The sequence below is a fragment of the Pseudopodoces humilis genome, chromosome 19 (genome assembly GCF_049639895.1).
Source record: "Pseudopodoces humilis isolate 2021_Gansu_Grassland_sample_001 chromosome 19, ASM4963989v1, whole genome shotgun sequence".
Classification (NCBI taxonomy): Eukaryota; Metazoa; Chordata; class Aves; order Passeriformes; family Paridae; genus Pseudopodoces; species Pseudopodoces humilis.
This window is the reverse complement of record NC_142218.1, coordinates 1,625,578-1,649,999: the sequence shown is the minus strand read 5'-3', so window position 1 is coordinate 1,649,999 and position 24,422 is coordinate 1,625,578. Positions and strand designations below refer to the sequence as shown.

Below are 24,422 nucleotides of genomic sequence, written 5' to 3'. Positions count from 1 at the left end.
AGAACCTTCAACACTCCCACCCCAGGGCTGGTGCTGACATTAGCACCCTCATCATCAAAGCAAACATAAAAAAACAACTTTATCATACATTGCACTGTGATTAATTTTTGCCTTTTTAAAATAAACTTCAGATGTATGTGAAATACCCTTGTAGCTGTACTCACATAAAGCTGCCCAAAGCAGTGTCAAATTTTGGGTTTACACAACTTACTACGATGCTTTGAAGTTGTTCCATTGAAAGCTCGGAGGAAATGACTCCACACCAGCTTCCCTGCTGCAGAGAAAGTTATTGCATGTATTTGTCTGGCACAGAAAAATTATCCTTGGGATTTGCTGCCCCTGACAAAATTGTGTTAACCAAGCCTGCAGGAACACCTGGGAAAGTCAGCAGAGGGAGAACCCAGTGGGAAGGTCTGTACCTTCAGGAAGGATGACCACTTTAGGGACCATTTGAACAAACTGGACAGAATCGGGTCCCTGAGACACAATCACAAAATTAATTAGGTTTAAAGAGACCTTTGTGATCATCAAGTCCAACCTATGACCTGAGATGTGACAGGGGACAGTCCTGTGAGCACTGAAGGGACGAGAACCTCACTGCAAAGCCCATCTCAGTTATCTGGGAGAGCTTGTGGCCACCAGGAGAGGTTCTGATGACAGGAAGACTCTAAATGCCACCTCCTCCTTCAAGGCAGATCAGGGACACTACAAGGCTGGTTGGTCTCACTGGAGTTTTTTCCCCTCCTCTGTCAATCCAAACCACTTGCAGTGTCATTCCTCATTGCTAGGATCCCTGCAACAGTGCTGCAATGAGATGTTACAGCAGTGGCTCCTGCAGAACCTCCCTCCAGCCCCTCTTCCTCAGGCCTCAGCAGCCTCTCAGCCCTCACTGGCTCCTCAGGGTAGCATCCACAGGCACTAAAAATCTACAAATTGTGTCCAAAATCTCCCACTCAACATCCAATGCAACCAACAAGGGTAGACAAGGCTTTGGGAAAGAACTATTCCTAAAGAATCCTACAGGAAGGACAAGTCCAGGCAACCTGACCCTCACCCCCAGGAGCACACAGACAATTTCCACCTGGATATTCTCACACATAAGGAATAAAGACCAGACCACCAGCTCTTTAAGTAGTTTTATAAAAGTATTTGACTTACTGAGATACTGTTACAGTTACCTGAGTATTTGAAATTACAATGCAAGGAAATATCGACAATGAATTTCAGTACAATATTTTACAATCCAGTGCTGCTGATCCCAGTTTCTACACGAGTTCACTAGAGCACATATACACAAACAGTGATTCTTGGAGAAAATTAAAAGACACCACAAAAAAGGGGCTGGAGATACCAACATAACAGAGTTGAGATTAAAAATCCAGTGCAGCATGTAATAAAAAAAAAAATTTAACAACAAAATCAAAACCAACAAAACCACAAAAAACTCCTAACACCCCCAAATAATTTTTTATTTTTCTCAGAATAATAAAAAAAGGTTGTTTTTTTTAAACACAAGCAACTGGATTTAAAAAACCCCAAACTTCCATACTAGATCAGATAAAGACATGATGTATTTACTGTGCATGTCATTAGTAAATGAACAGTTCCTGAGCTACTTGTAACAATAAGGCTTTGTTAATTCTCAGTATTTAATTTTCTCATGTCATTCTCATGAGAGAAAATTCTAAATAAAATTTCTTTTAATACTTGGTAAGTAGGATCAAGGGACAGTTGCATATGAATGTACATTTGTGACATACTATGAATTTATGCAGCTCAGGTTGCTGAAACAGTTGAAGCAGTGGGAGACAAATTCATCAACCTCCACTGAAAATCTCACTTGTAAATCAAATCCACAAAAACCTGTTATCTGGGATAGCAGCTGCTCTGGGCTCATCCCTGTATTGCTTCACCAGATCCCCAGAAAGAACTGAAAAGTGCACCAGTGGCTTGTGTCATTCCTTTTAACTTCTACACAACATGCTGTAAAAATTTAACAGATTTGTTAGTATTCACAAGTCAAATGCCTAAGGAATCTGAACTTGTGTCTTCAGAAATATTGTCAATGTAACACTGTAAAGTTGCTTTAAACTTTTTATATTTGGCCAAATCCAATGTTTCACTGATTATTTCCCCCCCCCAATGAATTCTTTTTTTTGCAATATTTTTAAATCATATCTGGTGCATGGGATATCCAGCCCCCTTTCTCCCATTCTGGTACAGCAGAAAAGACATATAAACATGCCATTTAAATTAAAGAAACAATGGAATAAGTGGAATCCTGGACATCAAAAATATATACAAGCAAGTATGTTTTTTCTGAACTAAACATTTCAACCATAAAAATATTCAACAGCCAAACCCTATAGAACTAGGGCTAAGGCTATTTCAATTATAACTATTCTTTATTTTAAAAATATAGGGCTGACAGCCTTTTGGGTGATATTTATACATGAACAACAGTTCTAGGTTCCCTACAAGAATCGTAAAGCAATATGCAGAACATAGACTATTTTTCATAGCTTAACCTTGCATTATCTTGCTTAATTTAATCTCTCGTAAATATGTTAGATAACTACATTTCATTGTAAGAATTAATATTAACAGAAAATATATATAAGGCTTTTTTTTTTCTTCACGAGCTGTATACTGTGATAGATCCATATGCTGTGGAAGTTGGCAAGTCTCCTCCCAGTCACACCTGAAGGTAAATTCTCACCATCGATGAAACTTTAAACAAGGGGCATTTTTGTATCATCAGCACCTCTTCCCAGGCCTTCCTTCAATTAAGCCTTACAAGTCCCACCCACCTGCCTTCCTGAAGTATTTATCAATGAGCCCTGACACACTTTTGAAGTCAGTTAAAACCTGTAGTGTCTTGGTTCTCAGGCCTGAATCAGTTTTTCCCTCTTGCAGTTTGGGATGGATGAGACAGCAGGAAAGAAATATTTTTCCAGACCGAACGTTCAGTTTTACATTTTCCCACTATCCTGTTTCAGCTCTGCTATCTGAAAAGAGTCTTAAATGCAGCTCCTGCCCCAGTGCTTTGAGCTGCAGGTTCGCTTTATTTTGTGCTACATGTTATTTCAAGTGTCACCTCTCTCTCTGTGGCTACAGCTCATTTCACTGGTGTCTGACTTCCTCCCTTCAGGGGAAGGGAAAGGCCTGACCAGACCCAAAAAGTGCATTCAGTCTAAAGGAGCAGTAAAATGCAAAATGTTATTGTAAACCGGAAAAGAATTAACAGATTCTAAAAGGAAATAAAAGATGTTAATTCAACAGGAACTCGCTACAAAAGTTACTAGCTGTAAGCAGCTTAGGGTGAATTAGCTTAGAAACCTCCCCAAAAAACTTTACTTTCAAACTTTACAGAACTATTTACTGATGCTTCAGCTTCTCAAAAAACCTGTAATCCGTGTCTGAACTTTCTAATCCTCTTGGCCTCAGCCAGTCTCACACATCAGTTCATCCGCAGAAATGATGAGTAGGATCATTTTCTGAATCCAGTTGTTTTGTGTGTCTTCCTGAGAGCCAAACAAACTCTTCGGAGCAAACTGACTGCAACATGTAGGAAAAACACTGAGGGTAATGTCCATTAACACTGCTGACAAACAGCCTGCAAACAGGAACCTCAATGGAGTCAGTGCAAACCCAGCTGGGCTTGTCTTTTGCAAAACAAGTGAAGTACCACAGTGTTAATATTGATTTCAAAGTTAAAATGTGTTACACAGCAAAAGCTCAGAACTCTTCAGAGGGCATAGAGCAGTGTTCCAACAACTTTGGGCAGGTGTCTCTTATGCTGACAGGAGCAGGATTGGGATAAACCAATGCGAAGCTATGCCCTGGATTTGTGCCACAGTTTGACATCCCCTTAAACAGCAGCTTCAGTCCAGCTGGCACGTGAGCAGACTCCAGGCAAGGAAAAACAGTCTGGCCACACTTGAGTTAGAAAAAGGAGCTTAAGGAATGGAGCTGCTCATGGCACGGAGGTGGATCCAGACTGGCTCTGACACTGCTGTTAAGAGGCTGAGGATGCTGCTGCAGCATTGCAGCTACCAATGAACTTCCCAGTGCATCAGTAGCAAAAATGCTACTAAAAAGGAAAGACAAAACTATTGTTAAAAATCTGTCAGTCATTAAGGACACATTCTAATTAATGAATGGTAAAACAAAGCAGAGCCCATAGCTGTATAAAATCTCTACATCGGTCATTAGTCACTTGTAGCCACATCTGATTGCGCATTTGATTTCTGAAAGTGCTCAGTAGAAATCCAGAGTTAATGTGAATAACCTCAGGATAACATCCATTTATTTACACATTAGTACTGTTAAATAATCCAAGTCATGTCTACTTTACAATGAAGTGTGCAACAAGCAGAAGAAGTGAAGCACATACATCGTGTTGGGTTCACATTCTTCGGGGTGCAAATTTCAGCTACTCTTGTCCAAATCCTTCTGTTTCTTCAATTGCAAATAACAGCTTTTCCTTCAGCTGTTCATAATTCTTATATGGTGGAAGGTCTAAGCGATTGAAACTGAAAAATAAAAAAAAACCTAAGTACTGATGAAGAATCCAATAGGAACAAAAAAAACCATTATTAATATGGGTGATTGAAATTTTTGCTGTGGAGATGGATATTGGGATTTATACCCCAGGAAAAGCTGACTATTGATATAAATGTATATATTTCTGAGGGCAGAGGTTAGGATTCAAGTGTTCACACAGTGATAGTTTTCATTAACTCCTAGTTGGAGGAAAACCAACCTCTAGGTGGTTAATTAGAGTCATCATTCAGATATGAAATTTTCAATTTCTGTGGTTTTGCCTACCATTAACACCTGAAGGAAAGAGTAGAAGTGACCTTTTCTCTGAAAGTGTGTGAATGTGGCTATTTTACTAAGGAGTGCAGTGATAACAAAGGATAGTCCCAACCTTGTTAGACAGTACTGTTAATTACTTTAATTGTTCAGTAATATATTACACAAATGCATGGAATTCACAATGGAATCTATTCCATGCCACAAGAGCTTTTCACAAGTTCAGCTGTCACTCAACAACATAGCTGACTGGTGTAATTTGTGTTTGCTTTCACAGAGTCTCAACCATTTCAGCATATTACCCATTTACTAAACTGTCAAAGCAGACTGTAGTCACCAAAACCAGAGCAATATTCTGATTTGTTATGCACTCACCAGGTATGACTTCTGGGTAACCAGTTTTCCTTTCCAACTTTTTCAATACAGAATTTTTGGGGTCCATTGCTCCCTGTAACAAATTCCAATAGACAAGGCATAGGTCCAGCTACCTTTGTATCACTGTAACACACATCTGAAGCATGCAAGGCTTAAATAAAGACAGGATTACCATCATTTGCACAGAGAAGGGACATTTGTCTCACTATACAGCTCTGCCTGGATCAAAGTATGCATGTGGAGAAATGCATCAATTTGAAGTGATTTTAAAGCGCAATAAATAGATGTAAACATTCCTTCCATCTTTTTCCATCATAGCTCAAGTACATGCATGGCTTACAAAACAGCATTTAACATAAAATACATTAAAAATGCCATAAATATATAAATTGGTTCTTTTTAGAAGTATCTCCTGCATTAGAAGGGTTATTAATACATACCCATGAGGTCAGCAAATCCTCCTACTGGCAATCTGCATGTTCCAGTCACAAACTGCAAGAGTCTCATCCTCTTCTCATTATCTATTTCTTTCACAAACTGAAAAACAGTAATTGAAATAAACATTTAGGGATAGATTCAATCTTCAGATTTTCACATCATCACCGTTCACAGATGAACAGTAATGTGGTTTTTGGGAACAGCTGGGTTAGCAGTAGCAGTTTCTATCTGCACTCTGCAGGTGTGCTCAATGTCCTGACCGTGGTTCAGTGAGCTGTATTCTGTAACTTCTGCTGGTCTGAGAATAAAGCAAAATCTGCAAACCTGCCAGAACCACACAATCTGCCTGCTGGTCCTGGTGTAGTGCCTGTAGATGGTGTGTCTCTGCCAGTCATTCAGGTCGATTTCTTGCATTCCACAGAGAAGTACCTTCGGGGCAGAAGAAGGGAAATAAGCAGAGGAGTACAAATTTCCACTTTCCTTCTGTGACCTCACACACAGAAAAAGAGAACAACTGGACCCCCACTTAGCAGCATCTGCAATAACAGTACACTTGGTTTTAATTTTAAACTTCATCCAAACCTTCTATAAACAAATACTGGTGATGGTTCATGAAGGGTATTTGGAGAAGCCACAAATTAGAGAGCATCTCTGTTGTGAAAAATGGAGCTTGCAATTTTAGGAATAAATTCTTCCCTGTGAGGGTGGGCAGGCCCTGGCACAGGGTGCCCAGAGAAACTGTGGCTGCCCCTGGATCCCTGGAAGTGTCACAGGCCAGGCTGGACAAGGATTGGAGCAGCCGGGGACAGTGGAAGGTGTCTCTGCACATGGCAGGTTATTTAAGATCCCAACCCAGACCATTCTGGGGTTTTATGTAGACATTCAAGCCAGTTTATCTTTGCCCAGCCATACAATTCCTCACTAGGGATGGGATGTTTTGTTTTGATGGTTTTACTTTTCGAACTGAACAGATGCTTCAGAAAGTGTAATTTTGAGAGATCAAACCCAAACCAACAACTTGGCCCAATTTATATGCAACCATCCACTACATATCTCGTTTTATCTCTCATTCTGTCAAGTTTCTCATGTTTTGAACACAGGCAAATCAAAGAATCACAAAAACAAAATAAGAAATTTCTGCTGACAGAATCTTGGTGTTCAGAAACATCTAAGTTGTCTGCAAAGAGGAAAGTTAAGGAAAACACATTAATCTAATACTGTTCCATGAAGTTTCCCCCATATTCCCTAGGAAAGAGTTGTCAGCCTCAGTAAGTTCTGCTCTTCAGATGTACTAACTGGAGTTTATTTTATGTGTAATGACCTGGATCCAGCAATAGCCAAGCAATCCTTTACCTCCAGTTCCTTAGCATCAAAATACTGCAAATACTGTTGTGGCAGAATTTCATTGAAGCCTTCAAAGAAAGCCTGTGTCTGCTCCTCAACACCTCGGGACAGTCTCCATTCTGCTACTAGCCTGGAAAAGAAGACACACCAAGATCATTTAAATGGCCCATTCTAACCAAAGTCTACATCTTTGCCTATTTTGAGATGAACTGTAAGCAAAGTTAAAAAAACATGGAAAATCTGGAAAGTTCTGGGGATAGAGCACTGTATAATTTTATCAGCAGCCTTTACTCTGTGCAAATGATTTCACTTTTTCTCTAAATTACCCTAAGTGTTCAACCGTTCTGCTACAGAAGTAGTTTGGACTCAAAGAGGAGGCAGCATCTCTTCACTGATTACATTAACGAGAGCACAGCAGTCCCGAGGTATTTGACAATTTTGTCTGATATTCTCCCCAGAAAGCTCAGTTGTTATCCATGCCAAGGTAAAAAACTAGTCAAGTTGTACTGGTGAAGAGCAGCAGGACTGTCAGCTTACCAAGGAGTGTAAGGAAAGTTCCATATTTGTTTCTGTTAATCATGAAACTTTGCTCTGTGGCAGAAACTCCACTCTCCATTAATAAAAGGGTGAAAAGCAGGCAGGAGACATGGAGAACCTGAACCCAGGGAGAAGCAGATATTATGCTGAATTCAAGCCTAACCTGTCAGGACACTGGAGTCTAAAGGAGAAGTGGCTATTTCTCATTTCAGTCCTAGAAACTTGAGGGACTTAAAGCGGGAGTTGCAGTAAGACAAAAGAATCTGAATGAAACTGGAATCTGAGCTCTCCCTGGGTTCCTAGGAACTAGAGAAGAATGATTTTCTAGAGACCCTCCCTCCTGCCAAATGCTAGTATGTTTCTTATGCAAACACCACCTCTTTTGTGAATCACTGAAATGTCTGCAGATTTCTCATGCGATGAAAACAGAGCCCACTCCCAACTCCCTCCCCCTGCCCACAGAAAAAGCCTTCACAGAACACACTGTAACAAAGAGGAAAATTCTCTGTGATTCAGTTTAGTTTGTGCCTCCAATGTGTGATTTTTTTTTTTCACACACTTCCTCCAAGCTTTTATTTTGAAGTTCACACCTTCAATCAGAGCTGCTGTGCTGCTGCACACTGAAGAAGGGGGGCATATTTCAGGACAAGCAGGTCACTGTTCACATTTTTATTCCTTAATCACTCTTAGGCTCCTTCATTCAATCTGTTGCTTTAAAACATTTTGGTGCTGCAAATATGATCCTTACTTCATGACAATACAATCTATGACATCATTCATAACACTTAAAACTGCAAGACCAGTTCAGATAAAACTAATAGCAATTCTAAGTATCTTTGAAAAATAACAATATTCACAAAAACATTCAAAAATATTCTCAAAAAAACCCCCAACAAAAAGCAACCCCTCAAAATTCCAAATGAACCAGAAATGGCTGGCTAGAATATCAGCAGGCTATGAGGCAATATAATTATAATAATAAACACATGTAACATTTCATGAAATAGATGACAGTCACAATTCTTGTCATGGTATTCTGCTAAACTGAGATAAAGCTAGAAAAAAAGTGGACTTTCTTCTAACCATGATCTTTAGGAAAAGTGCATTTTAGAAACTTATTTCTATCATTATTCCTCTTTCATATATGAGATCCAAACACTTGCCACTTGTTGCCAGCATCAGCTATTATTAATTCTGCAATGCTTTAGGTGACACAGACAATCTTTTGTTGCTAGAACTCAAGAAAGAAAATGAGAGTATTTTAAAGTCTTAATTTATTCTTACCTGATGTAGTCTTCTTTATTTTCTTCTGTGACCAGAATGTTACTACCATTTGGCTTCAAATCATGGCTTTTGATTTCACCTAGTATTTCTTTATCAACAGAAAAAAACATTTCCAAGCCACATTCTTCAATATCATTCTCTCTGCAAGGAAAAAAATATAAATAACTGTGTTGAGAACTTGCACACAGTAGAAGAGATGAGCATGAAGAACCTTAAGGTAGAAGGTCTGGAAGTAAATAATCAAGATAAGGAGATGTTCCTTAATTATGGCCTTGCAAGAAGTTCTGGAGTTTTTATGCTAATTTATGCTTTTGTGAAGTGAAGAACTGCCTGTATATGCAGACGTTTTCATGATCATTTTCCTCCAATATAAAGTGCAAAATCCAGATATTTATCCTGACCCATAACACAGCAATGCCAGTCTTGAAAACATGGCTATGGTTTATTGAGCCCCATGATGCAACCTGCACTTCTGAACATCATCTTTCCAAAATACATGATACTGCATGAAACCTTCGGTGAGGAGGGAAGGCCTCAGATGAAGGGCTGATTTTATTTCATCATCCATCCCTTTTAAAATGAAAGCTACATGCTCCAGCTCAGTTTGTGCACAGAGATTTGGCAGATGATTTTTGAAAGTCCCCTTCCAAACTCAGTCAACCTAGTGAAATCCTCAGACTTGTGGGAATGAGAGAAACAGCCCTTGAAAAAAGTGCCAAGAATGCTTTCCTGCAAAGTTAGAAAATTTGACTTTTTGTGAGGAACAAAATTATGTCTGTCCTGACAGACATGGCTCTTCTCCCCTGTAAACGTGCAGTCCTTTCCTCAGGGGTACCTCTGGCAGCACTACACACAAGCAGGCTCAGCTACACTGAAGTTTGGGTCTGGACTGAGAGGATTCTGCAGCCCTTGGCTGTCTGAGGCGTTTTCTCCAATTTTCAACATCCTTAAGTGTTTTTTCCAAGGGGCAAAGCCTTTTCTGGACTCCAGACCAGAAGATTTCTATTGCTACAGAAATTGCTTTGAATTTAAATGAAGGCACATTAGCAGCATATCCATGGAGTGCAGAACATACTACTCTGAAAACCAAACAAAATTCCTATCTTAATTCTTAAACATCTCATTAGCTGTTTTCTCTGCTCCTCAGTATTTAAGATAAACCTTCCAAGTATCAACACTACAACGGATGAAAATCCTGGCTTTTATATTTAGTTTTGCAGTTCAAAACCCAATCTTATTCTCACATCTTCTATGATGTTTTCAAAGCATGTTCAAAACTATTCTTAGTGTGATTCTTAAATTAAATATTTTGTCTCTAGTCTCAAGAAAGACTAATTTTTCTTCAAGACTTTTTATTATAGCTGAAGAAAAAAAAATCTGTGTTACTGAAACAAATGGTGCACATCGACTAAAACATGTGGCATCCTCCTGTGACAAAACCAGTACAGTATTACAATGCTTTAGACAGAAGGGGTTTTAAAAATTATTTCTTAAAATATCTGTAATACATAATTCAAAAATAATTGTGGTCTAGAAACTCCACATCCTTTTTACTTGCTAGTCTGTGGAGATGAATTTGCAAAGAAGTGGAAGAGAAGGACTCCACAAGAGCACGGACAGAGAGGTGCCTGATCATGCAGATGTGGATGGCTGCAAGTAGGAATGGTCTGGAATCACTAAGCTTGGGGCAAAAATACCAGGACAGCTAGAACTCCTTTAAAGCATTAAATCTTCAATATCAACCTTGAACTCAAATTCCAAGTGTGACTAACAGAAGAATTATGTGTTAGTAAATAATAAACTACATTTGTTAACTTCATGTTATTGTAGCACAAAATATTTTGTTTTCTAACTAAACCAGGTACTAGAAAAACATTACATGGGTTTTTCCTGATTTCTTTTAATCTGTTATCTGAGGAGTCTTAGTCAAATTTACTCAAGCTGTTTTACTTGTAATCATGTTCAAGACTGTCACATCTGTATGTCTAACTAGAATTAATAACAGCCAACAAAAACAACACAAGATGCTGCATGGACTATTCAATGAACCAGAAGGGCTCTGCATTAGCAAATCATTCTTTGTATATCTAAAGTATAAATTCCATACTGCTAGATGATATTTTTCTGTGAGGTTGTTAGTAATAGATTTACACCTACTTCCTGGCAGAAGTGAAAACCAAAAACATTGTATTGCTATTTCAAGAACAAAATTAAGTCAAACTCACTTTACCCAGATGAGAGAGTTGTAAAACTCTGGGTCAACTGATTCTAAATCCTTGAGTCCTACTGCCTTGTTTAGGATACGTTTATAGAATGGCAGAGAGAAACCAGTGTCAATGAACTTCCCATGGAACAAAGCCTGAAGAACACAAAAACAAACAAAATAATGCAAAGGATGCTTCAGTACTTAATATGACAACATTCTGCACTCTGTGCTCAATGAAATCTGACAGCCAAAGAATTAAACCAATCAAAGTACCATGACTGCCAATATGCTGAAGTACCTTATACCAACAGGAGTTGTAGTCAAAACACCTGATATTGTCAACTCAAAAATGGATTTTTTAATTATCCATCTGATGGCACAATATTTATTTATAGAAAAATTACAGGACTGACCTGCTTCCAGCTTTAGGACTTACCATGGCAATGAACCTCCCAATGAACCTGAAATATTTCAAGTGGTCTGGATTGATGTAAGAAGCTGGGTTTATCTGTAAGCAGTAGTTATCCTTCCCTGCATATTCAAACAGGCAATACATGGGGTTCAAAACTTCGTGTGACAATAGAAAGAACCACTCCCTGAAATCACACAAACGATAAAAATTGTTTTCAAAAAAATTTCAAAAAAAATCACAGCAGAAATTACTGTAGCTAACTCACATTGACTCAAGCCCTTGTTGGCACAGTCTGCCTCCTTCCCTGGAAAGCAGCTGGCCCACACTGACACCAAAGGGAAATGATAGCAAATTACAAATTAAAATGCAAAGTTGCAATGATACACAACTGTCAGTGGCTTGCATAAAGCCCACCCTTATCTAAATGAGCACATTACAAGTCGACCACTGATCTAAACATCTGGGGCTGGGGAATGCCAATTAACATGCACTTCTCAGTTACATTCCAGTAATGACTTTGGATTTAAATGTAGATTTCTGTACACTTTTTCAACAAACTCTACTTCAACATTAAGAGCTGGATCAAAGGCTCACTTCAGTTTAGTAAGCTGCATCTCTTTAATCGTGGAGATAATTAAAGTCATTCCTAATGCAAACTGAAAATCATTTTATACAGTTTTAAGACATACAAACATCCTGCAGATCTGCCTCAGATGTTACAAGGTAAGGAATAAACTTCACTCCTATTGTGAAAGCACTGCAGTTTAAGTATCTACTTTGGGGAAGCCTTCACATCACCACTTGCAGAACAAGTTATTATCTTCCATTTTAGTGTAGTTTACCTTGCCACACCTCCATAATCTAAACCTTCTTCACCAGGGAAAATAACCCATAAACGTCTCCGGAGATCCTGAGGGCTGAAGCTCATTATCTTAGTGAAAGAAAAACAATCAATTCTTTTTAAGAAAATAGCTGTAAGCACTGGTTAGAATTACCACTATTTTCTAGCAAGCACTAGAGCATTTAATAATTTGGAAAAATTTTAATCAGGGTCTAAAGACCTTAACAAAACCTTAACATTTTAACCTTAGGTCTACAGAGATTAATAAGAATTTCACTCCTAATAATGCAAGTAGAATTAATAATTTTTGTTTTTAAAAAAATTAATTACTCATTTCAAGGCAACCAGACTAAGATCAACTTAATATATTTTTTGTACATAGCCCATGCTAGTACAACACACTGTGAGGAAAAATGAACCAACAAACACAACACAGAAACATCCTGAGAATGGGGTGCTCTTCTGCCTCAGCACTCTCCTCAAAATTAACTCAGATTTTAAATCATTCTGAGGAAAAAATAAAAAAAATCACCTTTGTCACACAAACCAGTGCTAGAACTTCATATTTTAGCATGATCTTTTAAGTGCCAATGCTGCCTAACTATTACACTAGTGTTTTTTTTGGTTAGTCAGACTTAAAGTAACATTAGCAAGATATTGAAGGCTCAAAAATAACATGTGAGAATAAATTTGATAACTCCACTTTTCATGCATATTACTCCCATGTTTTAATACAATACCTGCTGAAATGAGTCCTCAAATAATGTTTTCCTGCTCACTGTGATCTTTATGTGCTGTGGCATTGCCAGTTGCTGAAAGGAAATTTTTGAGAGATGAATGGTACAATCACTTAAAGTTTTCACTATTGAGTTTGGATTGCTATTTGTTGTATGTATTAAAAGGTACAGCTGAATTTCATTAATCAATATAAAACAAGCACAGCAATCAAGGTATCTGAATTGTAATTTAATCTGAGAACAGACTGGTTCCAACATTGCTATCTACAGTGACATGAACACACCTCCAGATGCTACTCAGGTTAAATATTGCACCCCTACAAGATCCTGAAAAACATGAAGATCAATAACATATTCCCAGCTGAGGAAGGCTTTCTACCCCAGAATTGATGAGACACATGAAGTACCTCTCCTATGAGAAAAGGCTGAAAGAATTAGGATTGTTCAGTCTGGAGAAGCTTCAGGGTGACCTAATTGTGGCCTTCCACTCCTTGGAAGGGACCAACAAGGAAGATGGAGACTTGACAAAGGCCTGGAGTGACAGGACATAAGGAATGGCTTCCCACTGTCAGATAGCAGGCTTAGGTGGGATATTGGGAAGGAATTCCTAGCACGTGTGAGGGCGGGCAGGCCCTGGCACAGGGTGCCCAGAGAAGCTGTGGCTGCCCCTGGATCTCTGGAAGTGTCCAAGGCCAGGTTGGACAGGGCTTGGAGCAGCCTGGGATAGTGGAAGGTGTTCCTGTCCATTGCAGGGGGCTGGAATGAGATATCTTCAAGGTCCCTTCCAACTCAAACCATTCTGTGATTCTTTCAGTTTAATAAGAAATTAAAACATTCAGGCTATACTGCACAAAATTCCAACTGAAAAACGAGGCTAGTCTCTCCACTGTTTTCAAAGGATAATTCAGTGACTCTTGAAAAACTGGAACATTTAAACCAAAGACTTTTTCCTAAACATCAAGTTACTTCATCTCTTGATATAAGGAACTTAGGGGACCAAGACTGACTCACTGGAATTTGATATTGTGTTAGAGCACCCTAACGTGCACCACAGTATATCCCTCAGTGCTTGGACATGTCTGTTGTGTCACAAATGTCCTGCATTTTCTATCAGAAGTGAGTATTTATATAGAAAGCAGATCTTGTTTTAACTCTAAAAATACTGTGCCTCCATATATTCCTGCATTAACAGCAGCAAGAAAACACTATTCAGAAACACACCACTTCAAAAAAAGTAGGAAAATTTATGTTTTCCTTTATTATAAAATATTTTAAAGCCAAAAGTTACATTGCTTTAAAGCTTACATGAGATGATACAATTCCTGTATTTACTCCCTCCTAATTGAACTCACCTTTATCCTTAGAGTAGTTTGATTCCCTTTATTGGAAGGCACTGAAAAAGGCACTGAAAGCATGCAAGCAAAACCAAAATTGCCAAAAAATTAATCCATACCTGACACCAGAATCTGAAATAATGCACCTTGGCCTTGAAATCACGCACATAAGCTATCTGGGGTCCATTGTCTCTGCAACCAAAAGAAGGAAAAGAATGAATTTCCAAGTGTTTTTCTAACTGAAGTAAAAGCCTGCAAATGTATTAGTTATACAGCTGTATTGATTAGCTGGCTGTCTAGTCACATTTTTTGATTTTGGGGCGTAATTTTTTGTTTTTAAACTAAAAAGAAAAATATTCCTTTGTGAACTGTGGAATGCTTAACAGTACATTTAAAACACTACCTGATCATTAACTGTAAAAACAGATTCTAACAATAAAGATCTGATAACATTCAGTTAACTTGGGAGGTAAACTGGTTTCAACTTCATTCTGGTTCCTAAAAAAAATAAAAAAAACAAAGGGTTGGGTCTGTTTTAAAGAGAGAGACTAGTAACTCTAAGGAAGGGATTTGGTCATCAACAGGACAGATGTGGCTCCTCCATTACTCTCAAATCTCCTACACTACGTGGCAAGAAGGATTCTGCGGTTTTCAGAACTCTGCCTTCCTCAGGGACTTCCAGTGAATGAAAAATCCCAGGTAATTAAGGGACAATGCTCCATGTAAACCTTCCTATCTAATAGTGTAGTAAGAGGAAAAAACCAAAGATTTCAAAAATGACATGTGCTAAACTTGATTTTTGAAACCAAAGTAAAATATTAAGAACACTTACAGAGCAGACTTTCCCGTGCGGGGATCTATGTATGTAGTGGTTCTTCTATTGTGATCCACAAAATAGGGAATTCCATCCACAGTAAATCGCATTTCCCAGCCCTCTGGCAAGGGCTTCTCATTTAACTGACTGTGGGTAAAAGGAAATACATGGTAACTGATCAACTTAATAGATTAAGTCAAGCGAGTATTATCTGAGGCAGCAAGCATTTTAGAAAACCTGGAGAATCTACAGATTGAGAAAGCTTCCATTTGGATTTATTTTAGCTTTTTCCTCCCTCTCCAAAATTTGCAGTCAGCTCTCAATTAGACCAAAATGACTGGTTAAGTAAACATTAGCTCATTTGCTTGCACTACCTTAAAGGCAAGAAAAAGCCTTAAGGGAAAAGTGTAAGCAAGGTTTATTGTTTCCTTCACAAACAAGAGAATTTTATCTTCTAATACAAGGCTTTTATTCCAAAACTGACATAATTTTAACAAGCAGTTTTTGGTGCCTCATGTATAAATCACAGCAGCCAAAAATGTTTCAGAATGACAAAAATAAAAGAAAATACAAATAGTGATCACGTAGAATTTTTTGACGATTTCCAACTCAGTTTTGCTTTGTCTACACAAAGTAGATCTCAATATATTTGGAAGATCTGAGTAGTATCACTGTGAAGTGCTCCCCAGTGGCTTCCCTCCATAAATACCATGTCCTGACTGTGCAGCCCAAACATTCTGTTGTTGGGGTGCTCCAAGAGTAACTGCTCACCACAGCTGTCTGCTGCAGAGGTGAGTGGCTCCAGCTGTGATCCCTCTCACACAGCCTTGGCTGTCCCCCTTCCCCTCCTCCAAGGGGGACAGGTGAAGTTGCTTCACCAAACAGACTTTTTCAGCTCAAACAGCAGTTGGGACTGAACACACCTCACCCTCAACTTCCTGCCTCCATTCCTCACCTCGAAGACTTCACAGTGACAGAGCCCAAAATAAATAGAACTCTGGTGTTTCTAGTAGTGCCTCAAGTTCACTGTCTCCTTTACTCCTTTTTAAAAAAGTGTGAGGAAAGGTGCTACAGCTTTTGGGGTCTGCCTTCTTTCTGTCTCCTACCTATTTCTGGAAATGTCCAAGGCCAGGATGGACAGGGCTTAGAGTAACCTGGGATAGTGGAACGTGTGTCCCTGCCATGGCAGGAGGGTGGAACGAGAAGGGCTTTAAAGTCCCTTCCAACCCAAACCATTCTGTAATTCTGTGACTGTCTGGGAAACAACCAAAGTCTTATTCAAGACTCTGCATTCATCATACAAAGGAAGTCTCTCTTTCCTCCAATGACACAAATGTTTAGACAAATGTAATTGATTACTTATGAAAAGTAGAAGCTGTCCTAGGGAATGAGCTTACTGCTTACTGTTGACCAAGGCTTTCCTGGTAACTGTAGAATGACAAAGTAATATTGTGACAGTTTCCATTTTGGCCAATATCTCAACTTGATATTGAGCTCTCTGGTGTTTGCATCTCACAATCCATGTCTCACCTGTGGGCAGCAATTCCTGGCTCACTCTACTCGGCTACATTTTAATTTCATTTACACTTTCATCGTACATGCAACTGCAACTGATTTCTTACCCCTGACTCCTGGGGTCTTCCCACTGAGTGATTCGTGTGTTGTGATTGACAAAATACACTCTGCCATTGCTGTCAGTTCGCTTTTCTGAAAAGATGTAAAAGGAGAAAAAATTCAATTCCCCCTTTAATATAATGCTGAGACTGTCACCACACCCTACTACAGCCTCTCCTGCACTCAGGTTTCCTCAACATATTTTCACTTTCGTTGACATAATTTCTTACTAAGTAATTTATTTTTCAATTATAGGAAAAATTAACTGGAAAAAGGGAAAACTGTAAGCTTTTTTGTCCACAGGAAGTTTCAGCTGTGTCAAACATAGTGATGTGCCTGACAAGCAACACAGGAAGCAAACACAGAGGAAGGAGCAGATGCACATAAAAGTAGCAAGAAGGTACAAGGGGGTTTCAAGTTCAAATTATAGCAGGGAATAAAAAATGGTCAATGCAGTTTCCAAGAAAACCCATTTATATTTCCTCTCAGATGAACCATGGACATACACTGACCTAACCCTGCCTATGAGAAATGCCCTAGCTTGCTCCTCTGTACCATTCTGCAGCTCTTCATACCATTTTTATTTAGTGCTGCAAGAGAAACAAATTACAAAAATGGATCAAAATCTAACTACCACAGATCAAAAGCTTCTGTAAATAGGCATTCGCCTATGAGCCCTGACAGCAGAATCCCACACAATGTGGAGACTGAGTCTGCCATTTCCTGGACAATGCCAGCCTAAAGACCTTTCTGTGAAATGCTATATATGTAATGTACAAAAGCACAAGTGTGGGGAATGACAGTTTTATGGCACAAAGTTGCATCAATACCAGGACTAAAAATCCAAATAATTCTGTTTGAAAAGCAGATGAACAACACCTCAAGTCCAACTCTGCCAAGTAATTACTTGCTCCAAATTCCACAAGAGAATTCTGAGAGCTTCGCCTACATATCATAAAACTTGAATTTTTACATCTGCTTAATAGTCACACCAGAAAGTAGTTTTACACTTCTATTTTTTTATTACACCCTGCCAAAATTTGTATTAATTGTAAATTTTCAACCCTGTTAAGTACAAGAACAAATTTATTCCAGGGAGAGGGCCAAATCAAGAAGAGGTTAGTTGTCACTATAAAAAACATTTTCAGACCAACAAAACTCTTCAAGAGCTGTCTTGGGGAGAGAATTTGGCAGTTTGATTTAGAGAGGATTTGGAGCCTGATTTAGCAGGAATAGGATGATAGGGGGGAATGAAAAAGTCTCAAAAGGATGACAGTGTTAAAGCATCTGTTACACTTGTTAACAGTGGAGTAAACCAGAACACCTTATAGTTTCTAAACCACTTTGAAATGTCATAGCCTAGTCAGGATTCTGCTTTAATAGCACATTTGATTAGATCTAATTTTAAAATACCTTTAATCCAAGTTTTAATTTTTAAAAACCAGCTTAGAACAGCTGACAAATAATTTAGCAGAAGTATGCTTTAATGTTTAATTACACTGCATTACAAAACACATTCAAGTTAGTCTTACCCCATCCATGTGGCAGAGGGCCAAGAGGATCAAACTCTTTGTTCTGTGTGGATGAAAAATCCTGGTTCTGCAAGTCACATGAACAAATGAGGCATTAGTGACTAGTCATTTGCTTTCCAGATGTTCAACCATACCCATCCTGAATTATTGAAGTAAATTTTTGTTAATGTTACACATAGGCAAAGATGCCAATTGTTCCTTCTTCTCCACAGAAAAGGCCTGTTTTACTGACCTTGGCATCCTTAATTAACTACACTGCCAAGAAATAATTATTCTTTGTTTAGTACCCCTGCCTACACAGGAGGAAATTAGTACAGTAGCACCCAAAACAATCAGAAACTTCATTCCTGCACTCAGTACAGTTCTCTCTACCAGCACTTACGGGCTCCTTTTTATTCTCACACATACAGCAAATCAGAACCTACACCATTCTTGATGAGCATGAGTAGCATGAGTTGGAGCGATCGAATGTCTGCTATTCCTCACAGGCAAACAATGAATTAAAAATGCTGGAATCCCTGCTCTCCTAACATTCATTTTGCATAATTCATTTTACCCAGAGCAGGAATGTATGGCCTGTGAGTTTGCTTACCTCCCAGGTGTTTGACCATGGTAACACAAGATATAATACAAATAAACCAGCTTACTACTAAGCTGTATGTTTTGAACCAAAGGCTTTATCAATATTGTACTTAAATTTTATCTAAGAAACCCTATATTGAGGTGACAACTAATCCCCATGTGCTGACTGCAAGGAGATGAACTAACATTACAATGAGCCCTCCCTGCCATGCTACACACAGAGATAAATTATCATAAACCGTAACAGAGTCTGCTGCCTTTATGGGGAGAGGTTACCCACAGGCATGCCCAAACCCCAAAACCACCCTAGCCCTCAGCCACTCATGTATTTCTTACCCCATATATAAACCTCTGGTTGAACTGCTGCATGGCTCCCTGGAGCTGGCTGCGCTGGAGCTGCCACTGCTCGTAATTCCGGACAGACTCCAGCGTTGGTCTCTGCCATGTCGTCGTTCTGGTGAAGTGGTCAACGTAATAAATCCTCCCCATGTTGTCAACTCGGCGCTCCCAGCTTTGGGAAAAAAGACCAGCCACACTTGTCAACAGCCAGCAATTTAAGGACTCAGAAGCACTTGGAGGCCAGCATGGTGGCAGGGAACACCGAGCATGGGCTCATCAGCAGTTTTTTCTCCTTGTACCCTCTGCTAAAATGATGCAAGAGCTAGAAATGTTTTATGAGAATCACTCTTATTTTTTGCATCCTATACAAAGATCCATTGAATTTACTGTATTTTTAGGGTTTTTTGAAATAGTTTTTAAGAGCTGTCTAGACCACTGTCCATACTGCGCTGGCATCACTGCAGTTCAGCCTGTAACACAAGCCTGATGGTTTCTCCTAAAACACAGCAAATGCCCTAACATTTTAAGCTACTCAACACAAGACTTCCGAACACCTGAGTGTGTTTGGGCATGGGGTTTGGTGCTCTGCTTTGGGTTGTTTTTTGTTTTTTTTTTTCCTAGTTTTCAGTTTATGAGATCAGTGCTACTTACAAAACATGAAAGAAAAACATTCCCAGTCTAAGTCAGCTTAAGCAATGTACAAGTTCATCTGCTCAAAGATCTCAAAATAACTTGAAACATGATAGGAAGGTTCCATTTATGAGACTGTTTTTGTTCTTTGATATCAAGTTCTCTACTATCCTATGTTTTCGCTTTTTAACTCTTCATAGCGTGTGAACCATTTCAGGATGAAAAAGTGCAACAGAATAACTCTTGTGTTTTTCTTCTATTGTTAAAAAATAAGAAACAGCAACTGTGAACTAACATTGCTGGCTGTTCTGATGCCAAGAGCTGAAGAAGTTTAATAATGAAAGCTGGTTTCTATGCGCATAATAAACTGGCAGCTGGGAGTCCTGCAACAAGATCAAAGGCCTGCAAACAGTAACCTCAGGATAAGAGGTAACCAAACCAAAATGTTTGGTTACCTCCCAGCTCAAGCTGATAGTTAGGTCAGTCCCAAAATACTTTTCTGTGGTTTTGGTTCTCTTTTACTCTTGGGGGTGTCTACTGTCTTTAACTGAAATCTGTTTCTCAGACACTAAAGATGCACTTGGCTTGATCTTTGACAGGAAATTCAGATTTGGTTATTATTGACATTCAGCTCTTTTCTGTATGCATTTCTCAGAGACAACCTGGAACAACTGGATTCACATTTCTGTTTTCAAATATCTGTTCCAGCTTTAGCAAACTGTCAGGCAATTAATTCCTGAAAAACCCAGACACCTGAGATGATTGAATGGCTGATCCTGGCTCACCTTGGAGGAAGAGGCTCTGGCCGATCCCACGTTGTTCTTTTTTCAACATGATCCACATAGTACACTCGACCATGCTGGTCTACTCTTTGCTCCCAACTGAAAATAGATCAAAAAGTTTAATCTTCCTCCAGATCAAACTACTCCAACCACTCACCTACAGCATAAAGATGAGAAATGTTTATTTTCCTAAAATGCATACATCTGAACAAAATGTTTAAAACTAACCCTTGGCTCATGAGATGCACCAGAACAGTGTGCAGCATACAGTGGTACCATTCATATTAACAGTGATTCTATGTCAACTAAAATTTAAAAAATAAATAAATTGTACATTACCACATTTCTGGGAAACAGAAGCTCAAATTTGTGCCTAGGTGTACAATTTTAGCAAAACTTTGTATTCAATATCAAGTGCATCAATAATCTGTTGAACAGAACACACTATAGATCATAATCCCCTTTTAGAGTAGCATTATTCTAATATATGCACATTTTTCAGTGATCAAGTATATGCATAGATCACTGTAGGGGCATTGGTCACATTTTCTGCATATGCAGCATTTGGAATAATGATCTCTGTATTTGCATCAGATGTAACATCACAGAGGAAAAAAAAAAGCTATTTGCCATTTCTGTTGAAATCAAAATGATAAAGCAACAACTGATGTTTTCAAGACCACTTTTTTATTTCCATTATCCTGTAAAGTAATTCAGACCTCTCCTACCCTTTGGTTTAACTACCTGCAAATCAAGACAGGTAATTCAGCAATTACACCATTCACACTGGGATTTCCCTCACTCAGAGAATCAAGAAACATTTTTGCTGTTGTTTTTTTTAAAGCTGAGAGCTTTGAGGCAATAGGCCAACCATCTGATAAATTTCAGATGTATCCAAAGCACAGCAGCATGTCCATGCTACTCTCAGGAGCTGCAGTATGAAATCCAAATCTTCAGGACTGCAAACAGCAGCTTTTCTTCTACTTATCCGTACCAAAATTTTCCTATGTGACTTTATTTTAATTTGAAGACTACAAGCTGTCACACTGTTTTAAACCTATGTTTCACTGACATGGGAACATATGATAAATATTAGAAGTAATTATTTCCTTAAATGCTTGAGGACCAACCATACAAAACAGTTATAAACCCTCCAAATTCATATTGGGGAATTTTTGTCAGGCAGCAAAAGGCAGACATTAGCAATGGTTTGCTAAACCTACTGTAAATAAAATAAAATAAAACCAGAAAAGTCAGCACACATGGGGAGAAAGAAGTCATTAAATCCATACCCAGGTGGAAGAGGACCTTGGCTGACTGTAGTAAGGGCCTGAGGTGAAGGATTTACTGGCTGGACTTGTCTTGACACTGGAGGTGTGGTGAGTGCAGGAGTGGCAGGAGCTGTGGTTGCTGCTGTTGCCCCCTCAGGGCTCTGCTCCGAAGGTGTATTTGAGGCTGTACCTGCCAGTGATCCTGCACTGGCCCCATCGCTTTCTGTGGATGTGGATGAAGGACCATTTGCACTTGCTATGATGTCAGAGAGAGAAGAGAAAAAGCCTTTAACTGACTTTTATCACCAATCTATTGTAGAAGTTACACATTACAAAAGCAAACCTGCCAGAACTGCTGTTTCCTTGGCCACGTTTTGCAGCTCAAATGAAAACTAAACAGCAATTCTGTCTAACTGTAAAAATGCTTTAATCCAAGAACTGCCATCAACAGCATTTTGATATTTCTGATATTTACCTTGTCTGCATTCTGTAAACATTAAATGATGATAAAAATCTACTTCCTCGTACTAATGAATTGATTATTTTCCATTTATTATTTGAAACAATAATTTAAGTGATGATAGGCATAAAATTTCCAAGAGGAGATTTGATATTGCATGGAAAGTAACAATCACAATGGGAGGGGAACACAGACATTCTTTAAATGTTTTCAGTTTTATCTTAATGCCATTTGGTGGGTGGGGTTAGAAGCTGAACTTCTAGTTGAAGTTCTGAACAGGTCAAGTCTCATTAACTAACTGCACTGGATTAATCTTTTAAAGTAATTACTGTATTGCAGAGCCCATCCAAACCCAGCATTTATCAATTGTAATAATGAGATTACCAAAACATTGCATTATATGGGGGTAAAGGAATTACTCCAAAAGCATCAAGTAACTTTTCAGAATTAGTGGCCTTCAGGTAGAAGGTAAAACTAGATTTAAAAAAATCTATCAATTTCAGCAGAGAAGAGTAATGAACGTTTTAATGCAACTTCACAGAATCTAACTGCAATTGTAGAAACCAATAACTTGTAACTCAGAACCCAATATTATATCAGCTTGAGGCAGTTCTTTGAGTTCAGTTCAGTGGATTTCATGCCACCCACAGTGGGTGCCTTAGTGCAGCAGCAGCACTCATGCTCTCCTGGTCCCAGCTCCACTCTCTGTAGCACCATCACTACCTGCCATCACCCTGAACACATGTGGAAACAAGAAATTTCCAGTAACAGGAACAATGACTAAACAACATGTACCAAATGCAAGCTAAAAAGTACTTCTTCAGAAATGACCTGCTAAAGAAATTACCATCAAAAGAGCAGTTAAACATCAGGAGCAGAAACAGTTCTGTTCACTCAAGGAGTACCCAGCCCCATGGACATACCAGCAACTGACGGGGGTCTGCGGGGAGTGGGGGGTGGGGGCCTGGCAGGCCTGGGAGGTCTGGCAGGTTTGCAGTTTCCATTTGTGAGTAACGGAGAGTCACTGCCATTAACAGTCTTGTTTTCACTGGAAGCAGCATCCTCACAGTTTTCAAGGCCATTTGAGTTAGTCCTTTTGCAGGAAAAGACACAGAGAACTGTTCTAGTAGTGCATGGGTAACACGAAACTTTGCAAATCACAGAATCATGGAAGAGTTTGGGTTGGGACAGGCCTCAGAGCTCATCTCATTCCAGCCCCTTTCCACTAGACCAAGTTGCTCCAAGCACCATCCAGCCTGGCCTGGGACACTTCCAGGGGATTTGAAAAGACATGTGAAAGACACTAGAATGCAGTAGTTACAACTATGTGAGGTTTGTAACATAATAATTCCAAGTATCTATACATCGTATAAACACACTCAGAGTTTATCTCCTGTGGTACTTAAAACCTGAGTTGATGGAAAGGTGGTGAAATAGAGGTATATAACATCTGTCACACCAAAATCTCCCTCTTTCATTTCCCAATTTGATACACTTGCCCTCAGGTCCAGGCTCTGGATTTTGCTGCTCAGCTATTTCTGCCCATGAGTCCCTAATGAGATGAGAAGCTGACCAACACCTGAGAACAGCCTGTGTGCCTTTACTCCACAGGGCTGGCATGTGCTCAGAACACACAATATACTACAAATTTTTAGAAATCTTACTTATGCATATATACTTTTCCCTCTAAACTCAATTCTGGAACAGGTTGGAGCATTAAAGTTTTGACCAACAGCTATGAATATAAACTGCTCAAACTTAGAAGAATTAAGCAAGTACATAGCAGTACTTCCTTATGCTGTGCTGTTCACTTACACTATTATACACTAGCAGAGTATTATTCTGACATATTTGTAGCTCCTTAAGGAGAATTAAAGGTATCTACATCTTTATTCTAAAGCATTTTATTTTCAGAATATGCTGGGCATAACATAAAGGTTGTCAACCAAAATTCTAGTGGATTTACAGGTCAAGCACATAAGCCATCAGAAATAAAGGAAGAGGTTACAGTTTCAACCCAGTACCTCTAAAATTACATTCCTTTAAATGTACACAAAATAAAACCCAGTAGG

At 39.0% G+C, this 24,422-nt stretch overlaps 1 protein-coding gene across 3 annotated transcripts in view; it reads right to left on the bottom strand.

Annotated features, from left to right (window-relative positions):
* Positions 1-1,123: 1,123 nt before the first annotated feature.
* The window catches only part of ITCH (itchy E3 ubiquitin protein ligase), a 57,835-nt gene continuing 34,536 nt past the window's right edge, over positions 1,124-24,422 (bottom strand). For 2 of the 3 annotated variants that reach the window (XM_005533288.3, XM_014261819.2), the window contains exons 7-24: positions 23,274-23,443; positions 21,912-22,146; positions 20,623-20,718; positions 19,205-19,379; positions 18,287-18,353; positions 16,763-16,847; positions 15,159-15,287; positions 14,446-14,518; positions 12,996-13,067; positions 12,257-12,345; positions 11,439-11,598; positions 11,022-11,155; positions 8,797-8,937; positions 6,985-7,105; positions 5,956-6,060; positions 5,634-5,730; positions 5,194-5,266; positions 1,124-4,535 (exon numbers count right to left, since the gene is read on the bottom strand). In XM_005533288.3, the coding sequence (XP_005533345.1) occupies positions 4,436-4,535; positions 5,194-5,266; positions 5,634-5,730; positions 5,956-6,060; positions 6,985-7,105; positions 8,797-8,937; positions 11,022-11,155; positions 11,439-11,598; positions 12,257-12,345; positions 12,996-13,067; positions 14,446-14,518; positions 15,159-15,287; positions 16,763-16,847; positions 18,287-18,353; positions 19,205-19,379; positions 20,623-20,718; positions 21,912-22,146; positions 23,274-23,443 (2,122 nt within the window). In that variant the 3' untranslated portion in view covers positions 1,124-4,435. The remainder of the gene's footprint in view (positions 4,536-5,193; positions 5,267-5,633; positions 5,731-5,955; positions 6,061-6,984; positions 7,106-8,796; positions 8,938-11,021; positions 11,156-11,438; positions 11,599-12,256; positions 12,346-12,995; positions 13,068-14,445; positions 14,519-15,158; positions 15,288-16,762; positions 16,848-18,286; positions 18,354-19,204; positions 19,380-20,622; positions 20,719-21,911; positions 22,147-23,273; positions 23,444-24,422) is intronic. The other variant, XM_014261818.2, reaches the window with a different exon arrangement.